A 21,730-nucleotide genomic window follows, 5' to 3' on the forward strand; every position below is an offset into this window, starting at 1 on the left:
GTATCTGAATACCTAGAGTACCTATGATACCTGTGATCACTCAGAAGATATGGACAAAGGAAATTTAACACAGGAAATTTACATGGATGCAGTTGGATAGCCAGTCCATTGAATTGTATGTCTTGCACCAGGCTCTGCAGACAGACAAAAAATTTGGCTTGCAATTAAATAGGAAGAGACTGGGCTAGATTTCATTTAGGGTATTATGAAGCTTCTTGCTTGCAAAGCTCATCTTTTTAAAAAACACTATTCTTTCAGTGAAGCTTTCTGGCTAAAGTTATAAGATATCAAAATCACAGAAAAATAAGGTTCTGGAATGACCCAAGGGCAATGGAAAAACTCACAATGGGTATAAGTAGACTGCAGCATGTTATCCATCATTTCCCTCTTGGGAAAAGAGGCACAAATGTTATCATCAAGGATGTATTAAGATCCAAAAGGCAGATGGGCAAGTCATGCAGCAAAAAATTAGTAAAAACCAATAGCCCCAGAAGGGTTTGGAGAAGACCCCAGCATAGGGGTTTAACTGGTGTGAGGGGTAAAGTGTAAACACCTTCAGGCTAGCTCCACAGAAACAGCAAGTAGAGAGCGCTCTGGCTGTGCTGATGTCAGGCCCAGCTGTGTTGCTGAGATCCTGTCCTGCACAAGAAGGAACTAACACACCCAGTGAGGGCAGAGCAGTGGTAATGTGAAGCTGCTGCCTGCGGGCACTTACAGGAGGATGGAGTTTTTGGTTTGCCATTCCTGGTCAGAGGAGAGAGCTTAAGGGACACCAGAAGTACTCTCTTCTCTTCTCTCCCCATTAAAGGTTTTTATACTAGTAAGTTTTTATTAAAAAAAGAGAGAGAGCAAAGGAGAAATAACCCCAAAATAGAAACTGTCTATGAGAATAGGAAAGAACACAGTTCATCTTCAGAGGAAGATATTAAGTAAGAAAGGCTCTCATATCCCAAAGAATAACATTAAGTGGTTACCTGCCCAGAAGAACTCAAAAAAAGATTTTAAAAATCAATGAGAGAGATTGAGGGAAAATTAAAAATAAACAAATGAATAAATAAAAACCATCCAAGAAAAACAATAAAATTATGAAAAGAAGTCAATCAACCAGAAAAAGGAGATACAGTCTTAAAGAAGAAAATAATTCTTTGAAAATTAGAATTGGGAAAGGGGAAGCTAGTAAAGCTATAAGAGACCGAGAAATAATTAAACAAAATGTAAAGAATGAAAATTAGAAGAGAATGTGAAACATCTTAAAAGAAAAACAACAGATCTGGAGAACAAATCAAGAAAAGAAAACATAAGAATAATTTAGTCACCTGAAAGTTATGACCAAAAAAAGAATTTTGACACAACAATGCAAGAATTAATCAAAGAAAAATGTCCTTGAATGATAGAATATGAGGAAAAGTAGAAATTAAAAAAAAATCACCAATCCCCACCTCAAAGAGACCTTATGAGGAAAACATTTTGGAACATTATTGCTAAAATTTAAAAATCCCAGATCAAAAAGAAAATTTTACCAAAAAAATTCAAACATACTGGTGCCACAATTAGAATTGTACAAGATTTATCAGCAGCCACAATAAAATATCACTGGCCCTAGAATGTTATATATTGACAATCAAAAGAACCCGATCTGTGCTCAAAAATATAATTTCTGGCAAAACTAAGCATAATATTGAACAAAAAAAATGGACATCAGTGAACTCATGGGTTTTTAGGATTTTATTTCTACTAAATCTGAAAAATAAAAAAATTAACATATAAGAACTGATATCAAATACTCAAAAGGACAAATTATTTATGTTATATATGTGGCCATCTAAAGTATATGTTTAATAGTGACATTAGTAATTTGGCAGTTCAAAAAAAAGATTGGGACAGAACTGAGTATGATCTGACTCTAAAAAGCAAAATTGTCTAGAAAAGGTAAAAATAGTAATTGTGCTATACTAATGAGGTGCAGAGGAAGAACCAACACAGAGGCATTAGATGGGGGGAAAGAAATTTAGTAGTTCTGAAAACCTTCTCTCATTGGAGTTAAATCAGATAAAATAGGGGGAAATGCATATATATGTATATGTGTGTGTATACACACACACATATATATATATATAAATATATATATATATATATATATACACACACACACACACATATACACACACACACACACACACACACACACACACACACACACACTAATGAAGGGTATAGCACTCTCCAAAATCTATAAAGAAATAAGGAGGGAGTAGAATAAGATGGAATATAGAAGAGTATCTAGATTTGTTGCAGTGGGACAAGGAGTGTAGATTAATGGGAAAGGGATAAAGAGGGAGGGAAAAGGTGGAGAAATTCATGGATGGGGGAAGATAATAATAGCAAAGCAATTAAATAGTAGAACTAAAGTAGAAGAGTTAGCAGTGATAGGAAATAAAGAGATATAAACAAACAATAACAAGGGTTAGTAGTAGAATTTATTAGAATTTTCAGTCACATTAATATTGTTTTAGATGCATGTCTACATATTTGTAAATGCATATGTGTATAAACATATATGTATATGTGTGTATTATGCATGTGGGTGTATATATGTATATATAGAGATAGATATATGTATCTTTGTAGGTGTGAGTGTGGGTGTGGGTACAAATATATATATATACACATACATAATGTATAAAGCATATATAAATATATATAAACCTGCCCTATTTGGGGAAGGTGAGGGAAAAGAAAGTGGAAAAAAAGAATAAAGTAAAAAGTACACAGCTGAGAACAAAAACCTACAAGAAAGTAACGATGGACAATCATGAATATAATGTCTTCTATTATTATACATGCTTTCTTGAAATGAAAAGTTATTGTTACATATTTTGAATCCTCCCTGATATTCTGCTGAGCATGTGACAATGTTTTTTGTTTTCTTTTTTCTGTCTTTTTTTTTCCTTTATTTTGTATTTAGTCTTAAATTAAAAAAAAAAATTAAAGAAAATCTGAGTGTCACTGGTAAGGCCAAAATATTAAGAGACCTAACATAGGGCCTTTGATACATTCAGTAGATCTTCTATGGAGGATTTATGAAGCTTTTAGGCACAAGAATCACACAAGATGAGAGAGCATGGATGAGTTTTGCTCTAAGTCTCCAGCCTCCATGTCTGATTTTCTGGACTTTCTCTACCATGCCCCCTTTTTCTATTTCTGCTTATTCCATACCAATCTCACTTGTCAGTTACCTTTAATATATTATATTCACCCATTAGACAGTAAGCTCTTTGAGGGCAGGGATTACTTTTCTTTTTGCTTGTATTTGTATTCCTAGTGCTTGGCACTTAACCCAGAGAGGTTAAGAAGTTGCCCAAGTATTGATTGGGAGAATTCCCTGACTAATCTAATGAGTTTCAAGCCTTGGTTTGAGACTTTTGATTCCATCTTCCTTTGGAGGCTATAGCCATGTCCCTTTGGCCTCTCATGGGGGAAGGATCTCAAAAGCTGGGGTGGATTTGGATGTTTCAGTCTGGGAGATGGACTGTAATAGGAGAAGTTACTTCTTTGTACTAGCTATGAGAGTCTTTAATAATGTAGTTAGCTTCTCCCTGTCTCACTTTGAGGAATGTAGTACAGTGAATGAACAATGGATTTGGAATGGGATAATATAGATTTCAATCCTATTTGCCCTTTGCTTCCCATGTGAGCTCAGACAAGTAACTTCACTTCTTTAACCTCTTCATCTATAAAATGGATGGACAGGCCTAGATTTCTTTAAGCTCCCTTCCAGCTCTAAATCTGTAATGTAAGAACTCCCTAATTTTACTGGGGGAACTGACTTACAGAGTGCTTCGGTGGCTTTCCCAAAGTCATCAAACTTGTAAGTGACTAGCACTGAAACTTAGGTCTTCTGATTTAAGCTTATTCTCTTGCATTACTTGTCCAAATTGATGTCAACTACAAAGTAGCACTAGTACCACTTCCTTTTTTCCTTGTTTTCTATCTTTTATTCCTTATGCATGATTATTTAAACATTATCTTTGTTTCCCCACTTCCAATACTTAATGTGATATCTTGCACGTGGCAATAAAAATTTGTTCAAACTGAACATTAAAAATGGAGTCAAGACTAGTCTTGGAAAAGACAATATAGGAGAACCCAATACAGTCTCAGCTCTGTAAGAATCCAGAAATCAGGTTTTGAGTTCTGGCTATGTGAGTTCAGGCAAGTCATTTCAACACTCTGGTCTCTGTTTCCCTCTCTGTAAAATAAAAATAACAATCCCTGCCTCCTTCAATTCCTGTGATTGTATAAATATTAAATAAGTTAAAGAACGTAAAAAGGTTTTGTAAGCCATGTGAAGCATAATAATAAGCATATAATTACCCAAAGAAGTCAAAACCACTGGGCACAAATAGAAAGAAGAGCAATCCTTTTTAACTCTGTGATTCCAAGATATCTTATAGGAGCCTCAAAAACTTTAATTTTTCTCAAAATAAACTTAATTGAAAGTTACACCAAAATTATAAGTAGTTCCTGATAATGTTTAGCTAGGGTTGAATCACTAGGCCTCCCAGGGACTTGGTTTCCCTAAATTTAACATTAAGAGGATTGAACTATATAATTTCTAATTCAACTCTCACATTCTATCACCAAGGGTTAGAAAGTGACAACTTAAGATGCATTTGAAGATATCTGTAGAATCTCTTGTATGGCTCAGAAATCATGGTGTCTAGTATTCAAAAACTAGACAGCCCAGTCACCATAGAACAACAGTGTCAGTGACTTAAAACTGGAGGGAGAAAGTGAGGAGGGTGAGGAGGATAATTCTACTCTTTCTCTCCAGCAGGCAGGAGAAAATAAAGGAAATTGGGTGGTGCAGCCAGAAAGACCTGAGTCAAATCTTGAATCAAACACTTACCAGGCAGATAAAACTCTTATACTCTTAAACTGGGCAAATTCTTAAATATCTTGCAAGCCTCAGTTTATTCATCTAAAAAAGGAGACTAATAATAGCACTTACTCCCCCAGAGTTGTTGTGAGAATCAAGTATATACACGTGTATACACGTGTGTGTGTGTGTATGTGTGTGTGTGTGTGTGTGTGTGTGTGTGTGTAAAAAGGTTGGGAAATAATTTCACCATCAGGTAAGCATATGGTTCTCATATTCTTAGAATAGACAGATATTGGCTCTGTTGTAACATGAAAAAAAAAACCGGATTTGTAATCAGGGAACATGCATTCAAACATTGAGTTTTATTCTTGTGACCTGTAGAAAAATAATTTTCTCTACAAAGAATCGGATCAGATCATCTCTTTACAGACTAAATTCTGTATATAATCCTATAATCTTGCCCCATACACCATCATTTCATAAGCACATAGTTAGTGAATTACAACTAAACCACCTTATAAAGTTGTAAAATCCTATAATATCATTTAACCAACTGCCCATTTGTAACATTTTTATTGCTAATAAAAATAAAATATTTTATAACACTTTATAGCTTGTAATGAGTTTTCCTAACAACAAACTCATGAAGTTCATGGTATGAATATTATTATCTCATTTTCCAGATAAGGGAATTGAGGTCTAAAGATGTTAGATGTCATAGCCAGGAAATATAAGATTTGGAACACAGACTTGTATCTTTCAACTTTAAGTCCAATGTTCTTTTCCATTGTGCCTTGATGCTTTTATGGAATTAAATTATCATCACAATTTTATTCCCTTTTATGTTGACAAGAAATAATAGAAAGATAGACCAGGAATTGGCAAACCTGGGATTGGATTTTGTCTCAATCACTGACTATGGACTCTATGAGGTTTTTTTGTTTTGTTTTGTTTTTTTGTTTTTTGCTTGCTCTTCTTTTATCTCTATGTAACTCAGATTTCCAGTCTTTAAAATGTGAATATTAGAATTCACATTACTTCTCTTCTAAACTTTGAAGCAATTCCAGGAGCAATGGATGTGATATCAAAGATCCTGGGTTCTATGCCTGGTCCCATCACTTGCCATCCAAATGATCATTGGTCAGTTACATCATATTGTTGTGCCTCAGTTTCTTCATTTTTGAAAAAATGAAATGGTTGAACTAGATGGACCCTCATTTTTACATCTTTCTATGAGAAAAGCACTTTGTAAAATTCAAAGTACTATTAAAATGTGAGTTATTGTTATCATTACTATTAACAATTATTTTATATGGAGGATGCCTGCATAAACAAATGGAAAAGGAACCACAAATAAAAGTCAAGCAAAATAGAAAATTAGTGTCTAATATACTTATTGTGACATTTTTCTGTGATAGTTTAACTTTCCAAAATTTATTCAACTAAGGCCCACCTGAATTTTATACATATTTCCTAAATGTCTACTGGCTGTTAAGGTGCATGGAATTGGTGGATGTGGGAAAGGGGAGACCAGAACTGATAATAATTTACATGAAAAGATTCCAGGTCTTAGTTGATCCCAAGTTTATCAATATCAATGAGGTGATAGGGATTGCTAATTTGTTTATATGTCTTAGATTGCTTTACACAGAAAGTTATTGTTTAGGACAAGGAAGTTGATAATCATCTCTCCTGCTCATATAATTCTTAAAGCTTTGTGCTTAATTCTGAGCACCACATCTTAGAAGGGATATTTGCGCAGCATAACATTTCCAGAACAGTGACCAAGCTCAAAACCACATGGAGTGTCTAACTTGAAGAAGAGAAAGCTTAGTGGAGGATATGACCAATATCTTCAAATACATAAAGGGATGTCATATGGAGCAGTAATCAAAACAACTCTATCACTCCTAGAAAAGCCTTGTTATTCATTTTCCATATGACTCTATCATTCCTAACCAAAATACTCAACCCAGATGTACCATTTTTTACTAGATATCTTCTCCTATTAGAATGTAAGCTCTATGAGAGCAGCAACTGCCTTCCTTTTTGCAGTTGTATGATCAAGTCCTTTTCATAGTAACTAGCATACAGTAAGTGTTTCCTAAGTGATTTTTCCACTCATTCATTCATTTATATTTGTTCTGCCTGGCTCCATAGGGAAGAACTAAAATAAGGTGTTTGATTCAAACTTTCTCTTTTTTGTAATCAAAAGTGTTTCCCTAGGGATCATTGATTCAGACAGTGGTCCAAGATAAATGTGGTTTTTCTTCTATATTCCTAAGAAAATGGTGATCACTCATGAGGAAATTGCATGGTGCCATAGAAAGAGTGCTAGAGTTTTCCTAATTTGGAACATGGTACTTAAGATCAAATCCAGACTCTACCACTACCTGTGTGGCTCAAATAAATCACTTAAACTCTCTAAGTTTCTGTTTCCTCATCTGTAAAATGGAGAGATAGGACTAGATGGTCTTGAAGGTCACTGCTAGCCCTAGATCTAGCTTTTTATGATTTTGCTTGTCTGTGTAGGTTTATAGAATCAAAAAAATTGGGAGGTTTGGGTTAGGCTGGCCAGGTGACTAGAGGTAGGAGCCACTGATGAGAATGGGCTCCAGAAGGACCTGCCTGGGCTCTAGGCCTGAGAATAGATCTCTTAATTTGGTAGATGGAGATGACTGAGAGAGAGAATTTAGCTACTATAATGAAGAATTTAAAAATTGGAACTATCTGGAAATTAAATATTTAGGCTACTTCATGAGTTGGTTCCACTAGGTTGACCATTCTTTGGGGATGCTGTAAAAGAATCTCTTGCATTGAGTAGGAGGCTGGGCAGAAAACTCCCCACTGTCTCTTTCAAATAGGATTCTATGAATCCTAACATCAGCCACAAAGATTATAGATAATCCACAATCCATCTGTTCTGAATCAAAACACTTCATAAAATTAACATGGGACATAGCTCCTGTTTATCCCAAATCTCCTAAGATTGTTACTGTCAGAGAAGGAAATCAAAATTATCCAGAAAACAGTTGTTCTCAGAGACATTCATATTTTTTGCCCAGAAGCTATGATCTACCAGATGCTATCAATTCAGTGTAATAACATAAATGGTATTTCCCCCCAGATGTTAAATAACTCTCTTCCACTGCCTCTCTGTGATGAGGAAGAGCTTCTGGGTTCTCACAAGCTTGGCTAGGCTGTAACAATCTGGAAAAACTTCGAGACTAGGCCTGTTGATGAACTCTGTGCCTTGCTGTTTGAAATTGAGGTAAACATGCATTATTAGAGGAATGACTACTAATAGACGAATTGCTCTGTCAACAGCAACTCATGAATTCCATTTATGTGATACTACACATAGAAGTTAGTAGGGGAAGTTAAGTGCACACATCAATTAAATCATGGAGCATAGTTCATGCTTGCCAGTTGCTATCTGAGTGACCCTGGAAAAGTCACTTAAATCTCCATTTCCTCATTGGCAAAGTGAGATAATTAGTGGCCTCTGCAATGCTTTCCAGTTCTAAATCTATGGCCCTTTTGGCTTATTAATGAGTAACGTATTAGAAAGCAAAAATGTTTTAGCCAAGTCACATCACAGGAAAAAACTCAAAACCTTCATTCTGCTATAGCCAGCTCTTCTTATAGTTTCCTGTTCACTCAATATTGGACAAATACTTTGAGTGCCTAAGATTTACAGGCCTTTTTTGGGAAGATAATGAAGTCTAGATAAATCATGATATATTTCCTAATGGAGTTTATAATTTGATGGGGGTGAGAGGAGGTGAATTGAAATAAGCATATAACAAGTGCATTAGAAAGGAGCAAAACAAAATGTTATGTAAGGTCTGAGAGGAGAAAGCATTATTGAATAGAGGGTGTAAGGAACACTTCATAGAGGGAGAATAATTCCCAACCTCAAGGAAAAGAATCTGCCAGACCAAAAATCTTAATACAAGGTTTAAAACAGGATTTGGCACAATTTCACTGGTTCTTGAGTTAGAGGACCTATGTATAAATTCCAGCTCTGATGCTTAATATCTGTGTGGTTTTATATAAGAGTTTTAAGCTTTATAGGACCTTGACAAAATGGGAATTAGACAAAATGGATCCCAAGATCCTCCCTCTCTCTAAATCTATCATCTAGTTATTAAAGATCATTTGATAGTTTAAGACAAAGAAGGTTCCTGAATTTGAGTTGACCACTACTTGATAAACTACTTGAGGTCCCATTAACTTATGAAGTGCCACTTTCTAAAGTGTCATATGCATGATGAAAGTGGTACCTCCATTAATTAAATCATGGCACTTTGGGGCACTGAATTAAATTAGATAATCTGAGCTTTCAAGATAATCAATCTCCCTAGGCCCTAGATCCTGCCATCTCACACTCAGAATCTTCCTTTGTGTTTGAAAATAGACCTCTGTAAGAAAATACCAAGAGACCAAGTACAGAGACATTTTTCTTATCTCCATTTTATATTTCCCCCAGCACCAAGCACAGGGCTCTGCATGAAGTAGGAAGCATAATATAGAGGAAAGAGTATGAGACTTAAAATGAAGAGACCTGAGTTCAAATCCTGACTCAATTACTCACTAGTTATGAGAGCCTAAATACTTTCTGTGAGCCTCAGTTTCCTCATCTGTTAAAGCTAGAAGTTACCTGCTTCATAGGATTATAATGGGAAAAAATATAATACTTTATAAATCTCAAATTGCAATTATTCCCATTTGTGGGATTGGGTTAAATTTTTGAGACAATATAGGGGGAAGACCTCAAGTTATTGGGAGGGGTGCAATGTTTGCTTTAGCTCCTCTGGCCTATCAAGGGGTTTCATCATGCTTAGGAGTTTGGGCAGTAGAACTGGATCTCCTACCTTGACAGGTGAAACACCTGATGTGGAAATGGTTATTTTGCACGCGGACAACTTCCCCTTTGCAAGTGTCTCCACAGCGATAGCATTGGATTACATTGGTGCCTCCCCCAGGGTTGTAAGGGTTCTGCTGATAAGGAACTGTGAAAATGAAAAAAAAAAAAAAAAACAGGGTCATTATCAAGTAAAGCCAATTCTCTTCATAAAAAATTTATACACTAGCATCCAGAGCCTTGGAAACTGGCCACTGTTTGTGGCTCCCAAGAGGAAAAACCCAGTGCACCACAATCAAACTTGTAATCTCTCTTCCCTTGGTTAGTCACACTTTGGATTATCTACTGTTTACAGGAAGCTGTCATGTGACAACAAATACTGGGAATATTCCCCCTGCACCAGTAATCTGACCTGTCCTTTCCCAGCCTTGGGACAGATAAAAGAATATTTTATACAATACTCTCTTACATGTACTCTCTGGTCCAACCAACCTGGCTTTCTTACTGTTCCTTCCAAGTAGCACTCCATCTTCCATCTCCATTCAATCTCTTATCTCCATCTTTCAAAACTCCTAGTTTTCCTTCAAAACCCAACTCAAGAACTACTTTCAACACAAATCCTTTCTTAGCCCCCTTCCCATATCTTCTAATAACTTCACTCCTCCAAATTACCTTGAATTTATTTTATCTATATAGACCTCTATATATACATATTGTTTCCGCTGATAAAACAGAAGCTTCTTAAGGGCTGAGACTATTTCAAGAATGCCTAATAATAATGGTTAATAAATGCTTGTTGATGGATTGAATATAGTATCAGAAAGACCTCTTTATGGGAAAGGTACATTTTTTTTTTCAAATATAGAGGAAAACAATAGAGCACAAAAACTAACAGGTTTTTATTATTGTCAGATAGTTAACTAGCATTTATTAATTGCCTACTATGTGCCAGCCACTGTATTAAGCACTAGCAGACAAAGGGGAAGGGAACAAGCATTTATATAGTACCAACTATGTGCCAATTATGATACTAAATACTATCAGATATAAGGAAAAGGAAAGAAAAGAACATTTATATAGCACCTATGGTGTGCCTACTACTTACTAAGTACTAACAAACGTAGGAAAAGGAATAAGCATTTCTATGGGCCTACTATGCTTAAGACACTGTGCTAAGTGCTGCTTAACAAATATTATCTCATTTGATATACATAAAGACCAGAGTTCTTCATTTTAGAAACTGGATGATCACTAGTCTTGTATATTACATTGGGAACTCCTTTAGAGTATAGGCTAGACTTTATAGCCTGATAAATTTTTGTGATTCTATATAGGTAAATGGGTCAATAGGCTGGAGTGAAATAGCCTTGCCACTTTTTTTTTTTAGCTTTTATCCCTGTTTTTGCTCAGATATATTTGTATTTCAAAGAGGATTTTAGGAGTGACCTACTTACCTACATACACACACATATATACACACCCCCTCCTTTACTGTTTCTATTTTGTTTTCAAAGAATTTCTAATAATTTTTGAGAGGGCAGAAGATACAGGGACTTAAAACAAGAGATAAGGAGAATTCTCTGAAACAGTCAAAATAGTTGTATCGGTCGTTGAATGAGCACCAGACAAAGGCAATCAAATGGACAGACAATCTTACCTTAGAAGTACTCTGACTAGCTTTTTTTTGTGTCCTTTAGTTAGGTATGCTAGCTCACAGGCTTGGTTGTGTCCCAAAAGAGCTTCCTAATACTCAAAAAATTCTTGATTTTTCTGTCCACCCCCAGTAATTACTGATCTCTTGTTAGGGGAAATTTTATAGTCACTACACCTTAGGAAAGATGAACAGGGAACACAAGAAATTAAAGTAGAGAGGAACTTGGTGACCATAAACCCAGCCGAGATACCCAGCAGAGAAAATAAAGTGTCTAGCATTTTCAGCAAAGGAGACTTGTTCATCAGAGACAACACATCCAGAAGACAAAAAAGATACAACTCTCAATAAAGCATTACAAAGTCACACCAAAAATCCTACAGTATAAAATGTGATTTGACTTGGCCATATGTGGTACTTTAGCCACAAAAGTTCCTGATATATACTCTTAATAATGTGTGTATATACATACACATATGTATATATGCATATATATGTATGTATTTATATATGTATATATTTATATATATGTATACATATGTGTATATATATTTTAATTTATTTTTCTCCATGTGTGTTCCCTTCAAGAATGATAAAACACATATTATCTGCTTCATAGAATTATAATAGAGAAAATATGGTATTTTATTAACCTCAAATTGCTAAAGAAATATGAGTAATTATTCCAATTAGTTTTTGTAAGAGCCCTTTAAATGGGCGCCACAGTGCATTGGGAGATTGAGTGATCCGGAAGTAATTTCTATGGATATTAGGACTGCCTTGTAGGTGGGATCCTGTCCATTTTGAGATAGCTTCGTAATGGGTGACTCTCTTGCTGATTGGCTGTGTGTGTAACCTCACAGGCCCTATGTAAGCCTACTGCAGGCAGCAAGCGCTCTCTTTAACCTGGCGCTCTTCACCCTGGCTCCCTAGCCTGGGTGGCCAAGCCAAGATGGATAGCCAAAAGAGGTAAGGGTTTTGGTAGTGAACACGTGGGTCTTCTGACCAGGTGTTCACTAGGGAACCAACAAGTCAGGGCATCAGTCAGGGCATTATGTGAGTAGGTATAATAAAGGCTTTTAAGATTACACGTGGCTGTTCTTGAGTGCGCTACCGGTTATTAAGCTATAGATTCAAGAGATTGTGGCCAGAGACCTTTGAAGGCCTCAGAGGAGGCGAGCTGGGTAGAGTTCACACTGCAAAGGACAGTGGTCAAAGGTACTCTGGTGGGTCTAGGACAGACTAGTAATTGTAACTGCCGGGAGAGCACGTTACAAGTTTTGGGTAAAATATTTGAGAAAATGTAGGGGGAAGATCTCAAGTGATTGGAGGGGAGGGCATTGTAGTATTTGCTTCAGTTCCTTTGGCCAATCAAAGGGTCACACATGTTTGAAAGTCTGGTATTGTAGGAATGTGGATGAATTTTTCCTTTATCACTTTATTTTTCATGTTGTTTGATGAAAAACTTTTTTTTTTTTTTTGGTGGTAGTGGTAGTGATGGGAGAAATGGGACTGTGTCTTTCATTTGATAATAAAAGAGAATATTTTCAGGGCAGCTTATGAGCGATAGTTTTGACCTATAAGGTCCCTCAAATCTATAGGCTTCCATATGAGAGCTGATGTCCCAATTTCAACAAATGGAACATTCACAAAAATTAATCACATTGTAAGATCTGAAGATATTCAGAAACTACTTTCTTCCTTTCCTCCTCCTTCCTGCTGTTCTCCTTAAATCAAAACTCAACATCCCATTCTAAAGTTACCTATTCCTTCCCCTAGGCCCTCTGGAATTTCTTTTCCATAGGCAACAAATTAATTTTCATCTTAACTTTTTTTTTTTCCCTTTCCACTCCTTTCATTGCCTTACATTCACTGAAACCAGGATCCCTCCTGATAATAATAAGAATAGGAATAGGAAGAATAAGAATAATGAAAAGAAGCATTTTATAGCACTTGAAAATTTGAAAAGTATTTTATAAGTATTATCTCATTTTATCTTATAACAACACTGGGAGGTAAGTGCTATTATTGTTCCTATTTTACAGAAAGAAAAAAAAACTCAGGCAGACAGTCTAAGAGAATTACCTTAGAATCACAGACTTATTATAAGTCTCTGAGGTAGGTTTAGAACTCAGGTCTTTCTGACTCTAGCTCCAATGTTCTATCTACCCCAAATTAGCTGCCTCCTAATGATAGCATAGCCACCCTTTTCAGCACTGGCTGCACTTCTATTCAGATTCTCACTTCACAGGTGATGGCAGAGGATTGGAATACTCATTGCTTTCTATTGCTATTTCTAGGGTATCTAACCACCATCACTTGGTAACCCCTCCTCTGAGATTCATTTATTTATCACTGAATCAAGATTCTTTTGGCTGTTGTCCCTAACCTCTGGAATAATTTCCTTCACTTAACAAGTTTAATGCCTCTTTCACAGTCTCTCTCTTCTTAACTCCTGTTCTGAGATGTTTTTTCCATACATATTAATATATCCTCAAACACCTCACTCTCTCAATTCTTCAATCTACTCATTGCAGATAAGCTATTCAGAGTTACACAGTGAAATGGTCATATCTTTGATCTTGCCATCACTTACAAGTGTTCTACTTCCCTATTCATGAACTTTGAAGTTCCCTCATTAGATCAGAATCAATTGTGATTTCACTTTCCCCTCTTCCTTGAATCCCCTCATCCTGTACTTCATATTCACTATAACTTCTAATATATTCCCTGTTAGTTATGTTTCAGACCATCTATAGTCTATTCCCAATCTTAACTTTTTGGTGAACTAATTCAACTTTATGTTGGCCTCCTCTCTTGAGTTCCTTGCCTTTTTATTTTATCACCAACTCGGCCCTGCCAAGCCTCAGTCTTGGATTACTTCCACAATTCACTGCTTTTACTTCTACTTGTGCTGTTGATTGAAAATGGAGAAAAATATGAAACCATGTTTACTACATCCACTACTGATTTATGTTAAACAGTCTCAACTAATACCACAAAGTAATTTTTTATAGCTCCCCAATAAATGCATTATCCCACTCACCCCATCAATTTTTATAAATCTTTTTATCCTTCTTCAAGCCTGGTATGGTTTCTCCTCCCTCCATCCTCTTTTCTCCCCCCCCCCCCCCAGGCAATTGGGATTAAGTGACTTGCCCAGGGTCACACAGCTAAGACGTATTAAATGTCTGAGACCAGATTTGAACTCAGATTCTCCTGACTTCAGGGCTAGTGCTCTATCCACTACACCAACGAGCTGCCCCTGCCAAGAATATTTTAATTATCAAATGTAATGGTCTTTTTTTTTTTTTTTTAATTTCTTAGCTTTCTTGACCTCTTGGCAGCCACTGCCACTGTTAATCATTCTCTTCTCCTTGACATTCTCTTTTCTCTAGGTTTTTGTGACAGTCTTCTCTTGTGATTCTCCTTCTATCTATATGATTACTTCCTTTCAATCTACTTGGATTTTCATTCAGATTGTACTAATCAATTCTGGGTGTCTCCCAAGACTGTTTTGGGCCCTTTTCTCTTCTCCCTTTATATTTTTTCTCATCACCTCCCATGGATCCAATTATCATCCTTATGCAAATGATTCTTAGATCTATTTATCCAACTCTAACTTCTCAACTGACTACCAGTTTTATATTTTCAACTGTCTATTTATTATTTTGAATTGTCAATCTTATGGCCATCTTAAACTCAACCTATATCCAAAACTGAACTCATTATCTTTTACCTAAAATTTTCCCTCTTTAAGTTCGCTATTACTGCATCGGGTACAGCTAATTTCCTAGTCTTGCAAACTCGGGCTTACAAACATCTCTCAATAGTAGAAACAAGATTTGAGGAAACAGATTGGATATGAGTGTGAGAATGAAGATTAGAGCACGACACCTAGTTTGTGAGCCTGACATTATCTTCAGTATTTTTTGTACTATCTTATTTTTACATAGTTGTTTGCATGTTGTTTCCCTAATTAGACTCAGCTTTTTGACAGCAGGGATTTTCTTCCCCTTTTTATGTATTCCCTAGAGATTAGCTCAATGCCTGGAATATATTAGGCACTTAATAAATGCTTGTTGACTTGACTTCTTTTCTTTTTAGAATTCTCTCTCCTACCTCAATCAAAAAGTAGGAAAGACTAAAATGATTAGCAATGTATATAAACTGATGGAAAAATTATTTTCATTTCCTACAAAAGTTTTCTAATTCATTTGTAGTCAGAGCTCCAGAGTTTAATATTTATTTGGTCTGTTAACTCTGAGCAAATTACTTCACCCTCCAAGCCTCAGTTTTATTATATATAAAATGGGGTTAATATAATAATATTTATACAATCTTATTTACTAGAATTGTTCCAAGAAAAATGTTTAATAAATTTTAAAGCACTATAAGCATGTCAATTATTAACATTACTAGTACAGTAAGAATCCCCCTTATGGGAGACTGGGTACCTCCTAAGGAACCCTCATGTGTTTGGTTGTCAGACCCTCTGGGTATTAGTTCAAGAGAATGGTGATTTATCTTCCACATTCCTGGAAAAGGAAGGACTATTTATGTCTTTGAATGACAGGAGGTGAGAAAAGGTTAATGCTGATCCAAGATGGTCAGGAAGGGTAGTGGACTTCACTGATAAGAACTGGCCACAGGCTAATCTGACCAGACAAGCCAGAGCCTGTGGATCTGAAACTTCAATCTTGAATAGTGAGTGGGAATTATTAGAGAAAGGGCAGTCACCTCACAGCAGTATACTATCTCAAACCAATAGCAAGGGTGGTGGATTTTATTATTATTATTATTATTATTATTATTATTATTATTATTATTATTATTATTATTATTATTATGGAGCTTCAAAGAAAATCAGGAGTAAAAAATCTTAGGGAAATAGGAGATGGGAAGAGAAAATAGGTAGGTCAGATGGCAAGAAGAAGAGAGGATAGGTAGTAAGTGTTTCACTGGTTTTCTCATCAGAAAGCTAGGCAGGTCTCCAGTGCCTTGGGTGGATATCCTGTAGTAATCTCATGAGAGGACATGGACAAGAATCCAACAGGATGGGCAGCCATGTGTCAGACTGGATCTTCATTGTGAAGGGATGTACAAATCAATGGGATTCCCAGAATCATTTGAGTACTTTAGTGTTTACATGCCAAATTGTGCATATATATACAATATACACATGAATACATATATGTACACAGAAATGTTTGTGAATACACACACACACATATATATATATGTAATTTTATCTTTTCAGACTCCAAATAAGTGAAAACACAATGGGATACCTTTTGTGTGTGTGAAAATAATATTATTAGAAAAAAAGTTATTTTGCTTTCAGATTAAAGCAATTAGAATTTAATTGATTAATATTTGTTCCAAAGAAGTTAGAGGAATCAGTTTAATTCAGGGATTCTTAATATGGGGTCCATGGGCTCCAAGGGATCTGTAGATGTATTTCTGAAATTTAGCACACACACACACACACACACACACACACACACACACACACACACACACACCCCACAGGTGAATAGCCCTGATGAGGGTAGGAATGGAGACTGTATTTGAGATTTCATGGATACAGCCTGTACCAAAACAGCACAACAATAAAGTTGTCTAGAGTACTGGGAAAGCTAAAGAATCTGCTGAGAAGTCATATAACCAATAGATTTTAGAGACCAGACTCAAATCCTGGTCATTTACAAATTCTGAGGTCAACACTCCATCCACTACAGCAGGCTGTCTCTCATGGGTGAGACCAATTTATAATTAGCATATCAATTGCTTATAAATTGGCCCATCTAGAGTGCCTAAAAATAATTTGTTCATTTAAGTAGGTTAAATTTGCCCATAAGATTTCTTAACAAGATCATTTTATTTAACCAACTTTTTCTTGATAGATAACATAATGATATCATTCAAGCTAATCCACAAAAATAATAATATTCATATTTCATAAGACCTTTATATTTACAAAATCTTTTATCTCTTTTGATTCTCATAATGGTTGTGTGAGGTGAGTAATGTAAATATTTTTGTTTCTTTTTATAGATTAGGAAACTGAGGTTCAGAGAAGGAAAGGTCATATGACCCACAGTCATATGGTTAAATAAATGATGGAAAAGGGACTCAAATTCAATTAATGTAATTCTAAGACAACTTCTTTTTACAGTCCCTTCCAGATGTGATGCTCTCTGTTCTTACAGCACTGGTTTTCTATGTGGGAAGTGTCTTTTTAGTTCTAATTTTCCTGTTCTAAGATCCCATGTTGTTATCTCATTTTTAGTTCTCTTACATTCACTTCCAGCTCTGACATTCTAATAGATAAACTACTCCTTGCTTTCCTAATTTGCTTATGGCATCATCCATTACACCCAAATCATATATCCATTTTGACCTTATTTTAGTGTGAGGTGTGAGAAGTAGGTCTAAATAAGATGTAGGTTTCTGACATGTTATTTTCCAGTTTTGTGAAATAATGAGTTCTTATCCCAGAAGCTGGAGTTTGGGGGGCGGTGTTAATCAAATACTAGATTCTTATAGTCATTGATTTATTGTGTCATAGGTATCTAACCTATTCTACTGATTCTTAGTTTTGATGACTGTTGCTTTACTGCTTTATAATGTAGTTTTAGGTCTAATACTGCTAGGCCACCATCCTTTTGTATTTTATTTTCATTAATTTCCTTGATATTCTTGACTTTTGTTCTTCCAGATGAATTCTTTTTTTCTAGCTAAATAAAATATTTTTTGGCAGTTTGATTGGTATGGCACCAAATAAGTAGATCAATTTAAATAGAATTGTCATTTTCTTTATATTAGTTTGGACTACCCATGTAGCTCTGACATTCTATATATTTTCTAACATTCCCTGATATTCTATGTTCTGTGAACATCAATATGGCATAGTGGATAAAGTTCTAGAGTTGGAGTTAGGAAGAATTCGGTTCAAAGTCTGTCTCTCATAGCTGTGTGACCCTGCACAATATTCTTAAACTCTTAGTACCTCATTTTCTTCATCTGCAAAATAGAGATATATTATGGAACCTCTCATAGCTCTGCTACAAGGCTCAAGTGAGACAACAGACATTAATCACTTTGCCAAGATTGAAGCAATATATAAAATGTCAGTTATTATTTTATGTTGCAAGGTCCTATAGCTCTGACATTCTATAAACTATGTTTAAACCAATTCAACAAACATTTGTTAATATCTTCTAGATGAAAGGTAGCATGCTAAGTGCTGGGGATACAAAGGCAGAAATAAATATAAATATGTCCCTGGGGCCTCAAGTGTAACATTCACACACACAGAGAGGTATACATATATAGTACATTTATAGTCTGTTATATGAATATAGATGTGTATAAATATATATACATTATGTGTGTATGGAAAATACACATACAAATAAATTATGCATTTAGATAGACTTATATACACAAATGTATATTGCATATTTGTACTTACATATACACTATATGTATAAAAATTATGCAAATATGTAAAATATTATACATCACATATTTATATATGTTACTCTTTGTATATATGTAGATATATACAAGCACATATGCCCATTTATATAGGAATACACAATATGAAACATTTATATTGTCCATATATATATAAATATTTATACTAACACACATGTGTATGTGTGTAATTATATAGTCACACACCATATGCACACATATGGTGTGTGAATATATGCTTGCATATATGCATATACATATATAAATGTTACATAAATATAATTTGAGGAAGGGTGAGAGCATTACTAACTGGAACAACAAGAAAGGTTCAAGGAAAAGGTAGTTGGTATCTGAGATGAGCTTTCAAGGAAGACAAGGTATCTCAAAAGTGAGATGAGGAAAGAGTACATTTCAGGCATGGTTTATACTCTGTACAGTTCAAGAAGACACCAGTAATTTAATTGAATAAGAGTTTGTGAATTGAATAATATAAAATCTACCAGACAATGCCTATTAAATACTGTAAAATAAGTACTCTTGCCTTTTGTTCCATAGACAATCTTCCCACCACCCAAAAGATCTGGGAAGAGATTTCAAAAGTTCCATAAGTATAAAATAATTCCATTTTTGTTTCCACTAAACACAAACTAAAATATAACAGACAATGCCTATTAAATACTATAAAATAAGTACTCTTGATTTTCGTTCCGTAGACAATCTTCCTACCACCCAAAGGATCTAGGAAGAGGTTTCAGAAGTTCTATAAGTATAAAATAATTCACTTTTATTTTCACTAAACACAAACTGAAATGTAACATTTTCCTTCCATTGCTTAAAAACACTGTTCTGAGAAAAGGTCCATAGGTTTCATAGACTGCCCAAGGGAATCTATGAAAGAGAAAAAGTTATGAACTCCTGTTGCAGAGGACCTCAGAGCTGGCTGAGGAGTCTGTCTTTTATCCTGGAGGCAAAGTGGAGACACTGAAGATTTTCTTTTAGGGGAATGATGTGAGCAGATCTATGCCTTAGGCAAATTATTTTGGAAGCTGTGTGAAGGATGGATTAGAAAGGAGAGAGATCCGAGTGGGGGGAGATCATTTAAAAGTTATTATGGCAGTCCAGGTGAGAGGTGATGAGGGCTTGAACTAAGGCAGTCACTGTATGAGAAGAGAGAAAGGAGAGAGAGATGCAGAAAACTTGACAGGGAGGAAGAGGGATGACTCCAGGATGACTTGTTAAGTTACAACTTAACTGAATGGAAGGAGAAGGATGTCCAGTTAGCATAACTCCTGGGACATAGGAAGCCCTTAATGAGTGGCCACTCTGCCCATCACTTTACAAATAAGGATAGTAAAATATAAAAAAGGTAAGTGACTTCTCACTTATAGCTAAGAAGTGTATGAAGTGGGATTTGAACCCAGTTTTTTCCTAATTCAAAATCCAAAGCTTTATTTACTTCTCCAGTGGTGTAGGGAGTTCTGGTGCAGGAGAAGCAAGGGTTCAGGATCAGTAAGTTCTCAGGAACCCAATTGAAATCCTATATCACAATAGCTCTATGGTTTCATCTCAAGACAAAGCCCAACATCTTAGATAACTTGTCTCCATATTTTCAATGTTGAAAGCTCTCCCTGACTCAAAACTCCAGAATCAGGCCTCCCAAAAAGCTGTCTCTTTAACAGACAGGCATTGGGTTCTATAGCAGGCCTTGGGAGCATACACCAGTATCCTTGGCAGGCCTTACAAGCATGCATTGGGTTCTATAATATGTATTGGGTTCTGATGTTTGAGGCCTCAATCTGCTCAGTATCTAGTCTCTCAGATACCTTGATCCCTTTAGAGACTCTGCATACTGTCAGAGCTTCCAATCTCTTCAGTACAAGATGTGACAAGTAACAACTTTTAGGTCTCTTCCAGCTTTCATAATCTATTTTCTAGATTTTAAGTTATTCTCCAGCACTGTTCTGCATTTTGAATTCTAAGGCTCTTTTCTAGTTTAGGCTTTCTATGTTTCTAAGGAAAAATACTAAACAGAAAAATAAAAGCAAAAAAATAGCTTTCTACCTAGTGTGAATTTATTTACAAACTGAAAGTTTTAGCTATTTTTTTTAATAAATAGAGCTTTTGAAAAGATAACCTCCCTGTTTTAGATTGATTGATTGATTTTTACCTTCTCATTTCTCTCAGAATCCTTAGTTTCCTTTCAAGTTTACAACAAAAGCATCTTCTCTCCCTCCTCAAATTATTTTATATTTTCTCATCTATTTACATGCACTAGCATATAAGCTCCTTAAGGGTTAGGGCTTTTTAAAAAAAATTGTCTTTGTGTCCTTGGCACCTAGTACAGAGCCTAATTCAGAAGGGGCACTTAATAGATGTCTGTCAAATTAAATCCAGTCATTTCCAGCTCTGGCAGCCTGTGTTCTTATGTTCTAAGGGCTCTTCAATTTGTCATGATCCCTTCCAGCTCTCACATTCTGTAATCTAAGGCCCTGATATTCTGTGGTTTATGCCATTAGGGGCCTTTCTAGCTCTGGCCCAGGATTCTAATAGCAGCGGAGACTTAGAGCTGTGTAGGGAGGGAGTGGGGATTCTATTGTTCTGTATGAAACCCACACTAGAGGGCAGGAACACCTGTGCTGTGCCAGGGTGGAGGGCGTGATTTCAATAGCAGACACATTGACTTGGAGATGTGATGGAAGCTGTGACTTGAGAGTGTGATATAAACAGTGAAGCTCTTAGCTGAAAGGTGAAACACTAGACTGGGAGACTGACACGGCTGCATTCATTCAGATCCATGAACTTGCAGGCTGAGGCTAGGGAAGGAAATGTGCACAGCACAGGGTGGGCA

General features: G+C 35.8%; 1 protein-coding gene across 8 annotated transcripts in view; it reads right to left on the reverse strand.

The window, feature by feature from the left end:
* ABLIM3 (actin binding LIM protein family member 3) overlaps window positions 1-21,730 on the reverse strand; it is a 168,775-nt gene that overhangs the window by 95,252 nt on the left and 51,793 nt on the right. For all 8 annotated transcript variants that reach the window (XM_074292126.1, XM_074292127.1, XM_074292128.1 and 5 more), the window contains exon 2: window positions 9,760-9,897. In XM_074292126.1, the coding sequence (XP_074148227.1) occupies window positions 9,760-9,897 (138 nt within the window). The remainder of the gene's footprint in view (window positions 1-9,759; window positions 9,898-21,730) is intronic.

Source organism: Sminthopsis crassicaudata, chromosome 2 (assembly GCF_048593235.1).
Source record: "Sminthopsis crassicaudata isolate SCR6 chromosome 2, ASM4859323v1, whole genome shotgun sequence".
Classification (NCBI taxonomy): Eukaryota; Metazoa; Chordata; class Mammalia; order Dasyuromorphia; family Dasyuridae; genus Sminthopsis; species Sminthopsis crassicaudata.